The sequence below is a fragment of the Pleurodeles waltl genome, chromosome 4_2 (assembly GCF_031143425.1).
Source record: "Pleurodeles waltl isolate 20211129_DDA chromosome 4_2, aPleWal1.hap1.20221129, whole genome shotgun sequence".
NCBI classification, from domain to species: domain Eukaryota; kingdom Metazoa; phylum Chordata; class Amphibia; order Caudata; family Salamandridae; genus Pleurodeles; species Pleurodeles waltl.
In genome coordinates, this window is record NC_090443.1 from 972,272,163 (window position 1) to 972,284,279 (window position 12,117).

Here is a 12,117-nt window from a genome sequence, read left to right on the forward strand (position 1 = left end):
ATATGGGTGATGGTCATTCAATTAAAATAAACATTTAAAGAATAACATGAAGCAAATAGTTATTGTTGGTCTGTCCTCGTAGTGGATATGTGTATTAATACTGTTATATAGAGTGTCTACCTCCTAAAGAAGCACACTTACAGGGAAAAACATATATATGATAGTGGATTTTTTATAAGTACGTTTTACAAAATACATAAGGACTACATGAATGGATTTACAGAATTGAAACCGGGCATCTTCAAATATATTACTAAAAAATAAGCATTTACATAGATAAACGTGATGGAGCAAAGAATTGCAAAATCTGATGGGTATGAACGTGCGGATAGTGACATTTACACCTGGATATTTTTCACTGCATTTACAAAAACCTTATCTCAACAAAAACAATTGATTGATTCATATGTTTAATCCATTATGTTCACAACTAGAATTGCATTTATCTCTGATGACAAGGGTGGGTCATTTTCGCAAACGTAAAGCATATGTTTTTTCTTTGGATAAATTACATTTCCGTAGCCAATATTAAGCCCTACTAGGTTTGTGTGCTTATTTTGTGGTGATTTGGTCACTGGCAAGAGAATGTAAAAGGAAAGTTGCATGATAGGTGTATTGGAAAGAAATGTTAACATTTTAGTGTACATTTATTTGACTTTCTAATATTGTAAAAGACGATGACTTAAAAAAATAGCCTAAGAAAAACAAACTAATCAAAAACACAAGAAAGTTTCAAAGCTTATAGAACCCATTATTATTGGAATATAAGTATTTGTACAAATGAACATAAGTAGATCATGCTAAAATGTTGTGCTGTGTTTCCATGCATGGAGTAAAAGGGTCTTGAATCACTTAGTTGCATGGACGTCATTTAGGGCTTGCCCCCTACGACCCCTGGCTTCAGAGGTAGCAAACAGTGCCAAGAACACAGTGGCAGCACGTCGTTATGGACGTTGGTTGGGACTCCTTTTTCTTTGTTTTCTCTTTTTTCCCCCCTCAATACACTGATAGTGAAAATGTTCAATTATTTACTATTAGTATAATAAAAAAATGGGCTACAATTAAGCTGTGTTAGACCCTCTCTCACAGCTGAGGTTAGCCAAAAAATGCTTTTAAATATGTTGTGTGCGTGCTTAAGCGTGAGTGTGTTAAGATGAGCGAATGTGTGTCCGTGTGATTGTGTGTATGTATAAGCATGTGTGAGTGCGATTGAAGGTCAAAATGTTTGTGACGTCACTTCCGCTACCCGTGGAATTGTGGTGAATTGACATTCAGGCTTTGTTGTAGCACGTGTGTGTGTAAAGACGAGGGATGAACAAAGTTTGGGGCAAAGGTCACGGTGAGCACTGTTATCAGGCAGATGGGTCGTTGTTCAGGCTTTCATTGGATGGCCCCTTCACTGAAATCACCAATGGCGACATCTTGGGGCTCTCCCTCTTTTTCTGCTGCTCGGAAGCCTCGAGTCTTCTGGGTACGTTCAGGCGTGCCTGAGGTGAAGACTGCTCACTGATTTCACTCTCTTTCTCGTCTTCAGTGTCTTCCTCCTCAATACGCCCCACCGATTCGGGGTCCTCACTGTAGCGGGAGGTGGGGTATGGTGAAGGAGCACCTCCTTCGACCCTGAACCGGAGCAGCTGGTGGGCTGCCCTGTTTTTCCCAAAGTTTTTGAGGCTGATGGCAGGGGAAGCTGCTGCTGACAGGAAGCGGTTCAGCAGGGGCGTGTGTATCTTGGGAGTGCTGGGAGGCATGTCTATCTGATGGCTCTGCTCGGGATCTTCACTAATGCTGTGAATAAAAGAGAAAACATACTTTGCAAAGATTTAGCAGTTGCTAAGTGCTAGATTCCCCGGGCATTTGCTACTACATGCACCTCTTTCAATCTCCCACTTTATTGACTGAAGCTTCCCGTTCTTTGCTCTGATTAGTTATGATAGCCATCCTACATGCATACAACCAGGATGACAATTGCAAGTTTAATTTTATCATATGGGTCCCTCCCAATCAGTTTGTCTTCAGATTATATTCACCATGGACAGCAATACTCTTAAATATCATGCAGTTGAAACAAAGGTCATTCACATTAGTTCCTCTTTCAACTATCCAGTTTAAGCTGGTCTCCTCTTATACGAGTGCATTAGTAAAACACATTCTCAACTGAAAAGCGGAACATTTTTTTTTAACTGGTGAAAAAAAGGCATCTGGAGGGCTTGTGGGCTCATTCAACCAGAGCCAGGGGTGCTACCACTGCGTTGGCACATGGAGTGCCTGTTCTTGACATTTGCCAGACTGCTTTGTGGGCATCAGTACATACGAAGTGCTATTTTGTGGACAGTCGGGTCGATAGAGCGATGCACTTTGCCGGTTTGGCCTTTCTGGACTTTTTGGTCTAAGCCAGTGTACAGAAAACCACCTGGGCGGTCCTTCGTTAGTATTTATTCAAAAGGTAAGGAATTATCAGAAGTATCCATCAAAAGTACAAGTTACTGTCCTCCAGTAACAGACTATTCATTGCATATGTGGCTGTAGATACACAGGCTGTGCATATTCCTGCCATCTAGTGTTGCGCTTGGACTTTTGCAACTTGTTTTTCTTCAAAGAAATCATTCCAATAATAATTATGGTGACTTCTCACTTATTTGGCAATATGCCTGGCCATCAGCTCCATTGTTAGATTGTTTTTCTCCACCCTCTGGTTTGGACACATACAGACGAGGCTCCCGGACTCAAGGTTTTGTTGTTTGTTCTTTGGGCCCCTATTGTAAAATTTTCCATTCCCATCAAGATCAGACTTCATGAAAACTTTAAGAACTGCAGCCAGTCGACTCAGAGTATCCCTGGGATGATGTCCATTGTGTTTGTCCTCTGACCACAAGGACTTGCAGGTACCTTCTGTCTTACCTTCTGCTGCAGAAACACTATGAAGCAGTGAAGAGGCCCATGCCTAGCACACTTCACTATGTAGCGTCAATCTGTTGATACCACACCTGACATCTTTGGGGAAACTGACCTCTGTGCCAATGAGTAAGAACAGGAGGACATTGAATCTCAAGGTCTGCCCACCCATTAACCCAGCCCAGATATGGTTTCCTCCAATGTCTATGAGCCAGATGAATCTGAACTATAAGAGGCTCCATCTACTGCTACGAGAGGCCCTGGACCAAGACTACTCCTTGGGTTATAAGTGCTGATGATTCTCAACACAAAACTAAATACACCCATGCTGAGGCAGAGTATTGCTCCTCCGGAAGACGGGCATCTACCCTACATAAGACATTGCCACCCTTTGGGCCTCCTCAGGCCTCGGGCTATAGTCGCCACTGAGGAATGGCACCTGACCTGAAGAAGTACTCAACCAAAATTCTAATTCCTCATCAGCCTCTCGGCTTCGACAAATCAAAGCTGAAAGACTCAGCAGCCCTGATGCCCTGGTTAGATTTGAAGAAGGCAGTGGCCCAAAACCAGCATTGAAGCTAATTTTCAAAACAACCTCCGTGCCAAAAACAGTCATTTCCAAGACCATCTTTTGCCACTGAAGATTCTCAGAGGTGAGTACTTTAAAGACTGCAGGAGGTGGCTGACTAGAGACTGTGTTGAATCCACATCCATCCACACACTGAGAAGGTGGCCACTAATGAGTCTAATGTCTCAGAAACTATCCCAAATAAGACTACTTACTTTGGAGAGGAGTCTGCTCTATAAACTCATCCAGAGGTTCCCACACAGCCAAACCGATTCAGGGACGCTACCACTAGTCTTATACCAACTTCACCTATGCCATTGTCTAGGGAACTGGCTCTGGTGTCACCTTCCTCCATTCAAAGCCTATACCCTACCACCTCTACCCCCACACTGATTTGGACAATTCTTACACCTCTCCTGATGGCTACAATGTCACTTTTTTCTCTCCAACCAATGTACAGCCCTTAGGAGAATTATGATGTAGACCCTCCAGGGTATGCAGACTTAGCACATATCCCTCTTAGAGCATCTCTCCCCGATGACTTAATCACCTACCATAGGGTAGTTCAGAGAGAGTGCACTTTATCACAAGGTGTACATGCCCGCCATTTAAGAGGCCCGAACTGGACCAAGGATCAGGACCTCTGGCCTAACCACCTCAAAAAAGGTGAGTTACTCTGCTGATTCTTTACTCTCTCAGGCCTAAGCCTTTGTAACTTCACTTTAGCAAAGAAGTTAGGACTATAAATTCACGAGTTATAAAATGGCATGTCGGGCGTTTAAATTGTAGATCCCCTTCCCTGACATTAATATGAACTACTTGTATTAATAGAAAACAACCGTTTGATGTGCTGTTTCTTACAAGCCCGTAGCTCCAAGAGTGCACCACACCTGATTTCATTCAGCCCCTCTGGATATTATATTTGTAGGCAAGATCGTCTACATAAAAAGGGTTGGATGTATTGCCATTATTTTAAAAGAGGTCTGTAAATGTGTTTTTAGCCCATTTAATATACCAGAGTGTGAAAGTGTTGGTTTTACCATTAACCTCTCGCCCACCCTATCCTTTGCACAAAGTTTAATTTACAGACCCCCTGGGCCATGTGCAGGGTTTGTGAAAGCCCTACCAGAATTAGTCGCTGGCCACACAACAGAAAGACCAAATTTTACTTTGTTGGGAGATTTTTGTTTGAATTTGGAATAAATTAATAATCCCTTGATCACAGACTTTCTTCTGGACCGGGCGGCTGTATGCTTCTCACTCAAAAGGTAGAAAAGTCTACTCCTATCAAAGGGCAACTTTTACTTCCTGTTTTTAGTAGTGAACCTAGCCTTAAAATTCAAAGCTCTTGCCCAATGGCCTGGATCGACCACACTCATTTCTTTTACACTGGAAGGTCCTTCTCTGGTGGGCGCTAAACCTTTTATGAACCAAGGCCAGAGATTGTCTAAACTTAAGAAAGACACCTGGTTATCTATCTGTACTTGCCAACTCCAGACCACCGTTAGGTGATGATCCCCGGGATGCTAACATTATGGTTAATGGGTGGATCAATAACTTCCTGGATGATTTGATCCCGTTTGATAATCTAAAAAAGGAATGTAAATAAAAATTGGTGCCTTGGTTTAATGACTCTTTAATATCCCTAAAAAGGGAGTGTAAAAAACTGGAGAGACAGTGGAGACAGAAATATGATCATAATTTGAAACTTGCTTACCAGCCTGCCACTCAACATTATTATCAAGCGACGAAAAGGACACAAGCTGCCTTTTATGAAGGTCTACTGGGCAAGGCAGCTAATGCTCCTAGGGAACTATTTCGTATTGTAAAATCTCTTACTGATCTAAAAAAAAAATGCAGATTTATTCCAAACCCTTTAAAGTTGTTGTAATGAGCTAGCCGCTTATTTTCAAAATAAGTTTGCAGACATTTATAGTGAATTACTAAAAAGCAGAGTGTTCTCCTCCATTGGTCCCAAAACTCACTCATTGATGGAAGGGACAAATTATTTGCGGAACTTTACCCTAATTATGGGAGAAGCATTCCCAGAGTTGTTTGGGAAGGTAAAACTGGGCTCCCCATTAGATCCGGATCCTCCTCATATCCTTTCACAAGGGAGCCAAGAAATCTTACCTATAAAAAGGGGAACTATTAAACACGTCAATTTCCACAGGCATAGTCCCACAGGAATGGAAACATGCAGTAGTTAAACCTTTGTTTAAAAAAACAAATTTTGACCCCGCCTGCTCAGGGAACTTTAGACCTATCTCTCTGCTGCTGATATTTGGAAACATTTTAGAAATATTAACCAGCATCTCATGGATTAAGTATCTAGAAGATAATTCACTGCTGGATGACTTCCAAAACAGATTTTGTCCTATGCATAGCGTAGAGTCAGTGTTATTGGTAGTCACTGAGGAGATTAAACAAATCCTAGATAAGGGAGGAGCGGCTGCCATTATTTTCCTTGACCTGAGTGCAGCTTTTGATATGGTTGACCATATTCTGGTGCTTGGGTTGAAGGAAATTGGCATAGGAGTTACTGCCCTAGACTGGCTTCTTTCATTTTTAACAGATAGATCATTTCAGGTCTAGGAACCTCCCTATTGCTCTGAGACTGTCCCTTTGAAGTGTGGAGCCCTGCAGAGTTCCACACTCAGCCCTCCTCTTTTTTATATTTATGTCTAACCACTGGCCTCCATTGTCAAGGAATTTCGTTTGTCCATTATCCCTTATGCTGACGATACACAGCTTATCTCTCAGCTGGGCCCCTGTTTGGAAAAAGAGGCTTAACGTATGGCAAACTGTTCATTGAAATTAAATGGGGACAAAACAACTGATTGTTTTAGGGAACAATCCAACCCCAGTAACTTTGCTAGGATGGCCAAACTGTCTAGGGACCCCGTCCATTCTGACCTCACCTATAAAAAGCCTGGGAATGGTGTTGGATGGCTGTCTGGCGATGGAAGCCCAATTTAATAAACTTATCCACTCTTGCTACTCTATGTTGAGGGCCCTGAGGAAAATATTGGATCTGCTACCGTTTCATGTCGAAGAGTGGTAGTCCAAGCACTGATTGCGTTTCACCTGGATTATGGCAATTCCCTATATCTTGGATCTTGGCTCCCTTAAAGCAGTCCAAAAAAAAAAGCAACAAGGGTTGCAGGATTCTGCGGCCAGGACCATCTATACGATACATAAATGGTCCTCAGACAAGAAGGCCTTGGCGTCCTTACATCAGCTTCTTGTGGCACATAGAATTAAATGGGGTAGAAGATCTTTTTCTTATCTTTCTCCTAAAGTGTGGAATACATTACCAGTCACTCTGGGAACTGAGCTGGATGAAGCTAAATTTAGGAAATTTTACATAGACACTCTTAGCTTCGAATCTCTGGTTTCAAGCCAGAGGCACAGTAAAATGTTGTACAAAATGTTGAAAAATATGAAAACAGACACTGATATTGCCAATTGTTTGAGTGTTCTCCTGACACCATCACATAGGGGCTCATATTGGAGCCAACAATACAGGGAGTGCAGAATTATTAGGCAAGTTGTATTTTTGAGGATTAATTTTATTATTGAACAACAACCATGTTCTCAATGAACCCAAAAAACTCATTAATATCAAAGCTGAATATTTTTGGAAGTAGTTTTTAGTTTGTTTTTAGTTTTAGCTATGTTAGGGGGATATCTGTGTGTGCAGGTGACTATTACTGTGCATAATTATTAGGCAACTTAACAAAAAACAAATATATACCCATTTCAATTATTTATTATTACCAGTGAAACCAATATAACATCTCAACATTCACAAATATACATTTCTGACATTCAAAAACAAAACAAAAACAAATCAGTGACCAATATAGCCACCTTTCTTTGCAAGGACACTCAAAAGCCTGCCATCCATGGATTCTGTCAGTGTTTTGATCTGTTCACCATCAACATTGCGTGCAGCAGCAACCACAGCTTCCCAGACACTGTTCAGAGAGGTGTACTGTTTTCCCTCCTTGTAAATCTCACATTTGATGATGGACCACAGGTTCTCAATGGGGTTCAGATCAGGTGAACAAGGAGGCCATGTCATTAGATTTCCTTCTTTTATACCCTTTCTTGCCAGCCACGCTGTGGAGTACTTGGACGCGTGTGATGGAGCATTGTCCTGCATGAAAATCATGTTTTTCTTGAAGGATGCAGACTTCTTCCTGTACCACTGCTTGAAGAAGGTGTCTTCCAGGAACTGGCAGTAGGACTGGGAGTTGAGCTTGACTCCATCCTCAACCCGAAAAGGCCCCACAAGCTCATCTTTGATGATACCAGCCCAAACCAGTACTCCACCTCCACCTTGCTGGCGTCTGAGTCGGACTGGAGCTCTCTGCCCTTTACCAATCCAGCCACAGGCCCATCCATCTGGCCCATCAAGACTCACTCTCATTTCATCAGTCCATAAAACCTTATAAAAATCAGTCTTGAGATATTTCTTGGCCCAGTCTTGACGTTTCAGCTTGTGTGTCTTGTTCAGTGGTGGTCGTCTTTCAGCCTTTCTTACCTTGGCCATGTCTCTGAGTATTGCACACCTTGTGCTTTTGGGCACTCCAGTGATGTTGCAGCTCTGAAATATGGCCAAACTGGTGGCAAGTGGCATCGTGGCAGCTGCACGCTTGACTTTTCTCAGTTCATGGGCAGTTATTTTGCGCCTTGGTTTTTCCACACGCTTCTTGCGACCCTGTTGACTATTTTGAATGAAACGCTTGATTGTTCGTTGATCACGCTTCAGAAGCTTTGCAATTTTAAGAGTGCTGCATCCCTCTGCAAGATATCTCACTATTTTTGACTTTTCTGAGCCTGTCAAGTCCTTCTTTTGACCCATTTTGCCAAAGGAAAGGAAGTTGCCTAATAATTATGCACACCTGATATAGGGTGTTGATGTCATTAGACCACACCCCTTCTCATTAAAGAGATGCACATCACCTAATATGCTTAATTGGTAGTAGGCTTTCGAGCCTATACAGCTTGGAGTAAGACAACATGCATAAAGAGGATGATGTGGTCAAAATACTCATTTGCCTAATAATTCTGCACTCCCTGTATATGAAGTCAGCAAAAGCAACTGCCCCAAAGCAGCATCAATTATACAAGAGGCAGCAACAGTCCAATGTCACCACATGACAGTCAGGGGGTTCACATGGTGCTCCTTTAGTGGTAACTCCAGCTGAGGCACCCCTACCAAGTGAGCCTCCACTACTGAACATCGAGGGGTCCATCATTACGCACAACACCTGTCATGGGGACACTTCAGGGTTTCTTTGTGCTGAGATTAAATCACCTGACTGCAGATCGTTGGGTTCTATGGATGAATCCAGAATTCAACACGTCAAGACGCAAGGTGTCGTCTTTGCAGGGTCGCAATCACACCACAGATGCTGCGTTGGAGTCTGGTGTCACACAAACGTCGGTGACACTGCACTCACGCTGTGGTGGGACTTTGGAGGTGTGGCAGTGTCAGGCCTGCGTTGTAGGTCATGGTCTTTGCACTCAGCGGGGGCTATGTCTCCAGTGCAGGCAGTGGCACAGGGTCAGAGAGTGGTGTCGGTTCTGAATTCGTTCTGGAAGTCGGTGCACTAGTTTCTTTCTTGTTGCACCAGAACTCACTCCCCAGGGCCCAGGAACTGGATTTGGCACCACCTGGCAAGTCAGGACTCTCAGCAACAGAGCCCAAGTGCTGAGTCTTTGATGTGCCTGAGACTGCTTAACAGGAGGCAAGCTCAGTCCAAGCCCTTAGAGAACCTTTGGAAGCCACGTCCAGTCCTTTTACTCCTAGGACAGAAGCCTCAAGCAGCATGCCAGCACAGGAAAGCAACAGCTAGAGTGGCAGTACCTCCTACAGCATCCAGCTCTTCTTCCTGGCATAATGTCCTCAGGCCAGAAGTGTTCTAACTGTGGTGTCAGAGGTCCAGTACTTATACCCATTTCTGTCTTTGAAGTAGGCGAACTTCAAAGAGAATTATTTGTAGTGCATAAGGCCCTGCCTTTCCCTGCCCTGGCCCCAGGAACACTCCAGGGGGTTGGAGACTGCTTTGTGTGAGGACAGGCGCAGCCCTATTCAGGTGTAAGTGTCAGCTCCTCCAACCACTCTAGCTCAATATGATGGGCCATCAAGATACGCCTCGGCTCCCTTTGTGTCACTGTCTAGAGTGAGCTCAACTGTCATCCTGACCCAGCCGTGTATTCCAGAGACAGGGAGAGACACAATGATTAAGCAAGAAAATGCCCACTTACCAAAACTGGCATTTTCAAACCTACAATTCAAAAATCAACCACCAAAATATGTATTTTTAAATTGTGAGTTCAGAGACCCAAAACTCCATATTTCTATCTGCTATGAGTGGGAAATTACACTTAAAATGTATTTCAAGGCAATCCCATATTATCCTGTTGGATACAGGTCTTGCAATAGTGAAAGCCAAAATTAGTAGTATTTCAGTATCAGGATGTGCAAAACACACCACTGCACCCTGCCCATGGGGCTGCCTTCAACCTATCTTAGGGGTGACCTACAGGTAATAAAAGGGAAGTTTTGGGCCTGGCAAGTGGGTGCACTTGCCAGATCGAAATGGCAGTTTAAAACTGCACACACAAACACTGTCATGGCAGGCCTGAGACATGTTTGCAGGGCTACTCATGTGGGTGATACAATCAATGCTTCGGGCCCACTCGTGGCATTTGATTTACAGGCTTATAGGCCCTAGGCACACCTGGTGCACTATACTAGGGACTTGCTAGTAAATCAAATATGCAGTCATGGAGAAACCAATCATCTTTACATTTTAGACAGGGCTTATGCACTGTACCACTGCTGAGCAGTGGTAAAGTGTCAAGCGTCCTAAAACCAAGAAAAACAGGTCAGAAAAATCTGTTTAGAAGGACTGGTCTTGCATCTGACTCACCGCATATCAAACGTGGATCCCAAGAAGGATGGCTTCAGGGTCTCTGCTGCCGTTGCTATGGTGTAAGGTGGCAGAGTTGTTGATTCATTCCAATATTTGTCTTTGCCGGTGGGAGGGAGGTTTTGGTACATGTCATCTACTGACAGCAGTGATACCTGTGGACACAAAATGCGCAACAACTTTATTAAAAGTGAGATAGCAAAAGCATCAAGTACTACCATTGCTTCTCAACCGTAAAGGTCATTTGCCAGTTGGTTGAAATCAGCTGTCCTTAAATTAGGAAGATAAGAAACAGTAATTAGGTCTACCAGGACCACCAGTAAATGCTGCTCCTGTTCCCAGCTCAGTTGTAGCAAACTTTCACAGATGCTTATACCACAACTACTTCTGAGACCTCATGCTGGATAGAGAATTTGCAAAAGTTTGAAAAACATTTCGGGCTCCATACAGTTTCCTCTGCGTCTCCAAGTCATATATAAACAAGCATTAGCAAAGCCAATATGTCTCTCCTATGCAAGAGCTATTGGCGTTGCCAATGTGTTTTAGCCATGGTGGCTGCTGTTCAGCATGGCTTCAAGTCAGTGGCATAGAGAAGAGTGGGGTGGAGTGTCATAGAGTGGAATGCCGAAGAGTAGAGTAGAGTGTTGTAGAGTGGAGTAGCAGAGAGTGTTGTGTACTGGAGTGGCATAGCGTGGAGTCCTGTATAACAGCATACAGTAGAGTGGCATAGAGGAGAGTGGACTGGTGTAGAGTGCACTGGCATAGAGTTTTGCAGAGTATAGTGGCATAGAGTGCAGTGTCACTTAATTCAGCGGCATACAATGCAACGTTGTAGAATGCAGTGGCGTAGAAGAGTGATGCATAGTAGAGTGCAGTGGTGCATGGTGAGTGGCGCAGAGTAGAGTGGCATAGAGTGCAGTGACATTGTGTTGGATGATGCAGAGGACAGTGGCGCAGAGTACAGTCAAGGGGCATAGAGTGCAAAGTAGAGTCAAGTGGCAAAGAATAGTGCAGAGTAGAGTAGCATAGAATGGTGCAGAAAAGAGTATAACACCGTAGAATGCAGTGGTGTAAAGTGGGGTAGCATGGAGTGGACTATTGCAGAGTAGAGTGAAATAGATGTCATTGTTGGAGAGTGCATTGTTACAGAGTAGTGTGTCAGTGCAGTGGTGTGGAGTAGAGTGGCGCAGAGCAGTGGCATAGAGTACAGAGATGCAGAGTAGAGTGCATTGGCATAGAGTGCAGAGGTTAAGAGTAGAGTGGCTTAGAATGCAGTGGCATAGAGTGGAGGAATGTGGCATAGAGTAATTGTTTCAGAGTAGAGTGAAATGGTGTAGAGTGTGTAGGAAAGTATCATCCTCTTTCTGGCATGGTTACCCCCACTTTTTGCCAGTTGTCAGCGTGTTTGACTGTGTTCACTGGGATCCTGCTAACCAGAATCCCAGTAACTGTGCTCTCTCCCTTTAAATTTGGTTGCTTGGACCACACAGACCCCACATTTGGCATACTGGTGCCCCCTTATAAGTCTCTAGTATATGGTACCCAAATACCCAAGGCATTGGGGCACCAGAGCCCGTGCAAAGGGTATCTGCAGGCCTGCCATTGCAGTCTGTGTGAAAGGGTGTATGCACCCTTTTCACTACAGGTCACTACAACAGGTGACTGTAAGTCACCCCTGTGGTAGACCCTCCTAGCCCAGAGGGCAGGGTG

At 43.7% G+C, this 12,117-nt stretch overlaps 1 protein-coding gene across 1 annotated transcript in view; it reads right to left on the reverse strand.

The window, feature by feature from the left end:
• Positions 1–928: 928 nt before the first annotated feature.
• Positions 929–12,117, reverse strand: part of BEST4 (bestrophin 4) — a 171,898-nt gene continuing 160,709 nt past the window's right edge. The window contains exons 9-10 of the mRNA XM_069232809.1: positions 10,408–10,562; positions 929–1,785 (exon numbers count right to left, since the gene is read on the reverse strand). Of these exons, the coding sequence (XP_069088910.1) occupies positions 1,353–1,785; positions 10,408–10,562 (588 nt within the window). The 3' untranslated portion in view covers positions 929–1,352. The remainder of the gene's footprint in view (positions 1,786–10,407; positions 10,563–12,117) is intronic.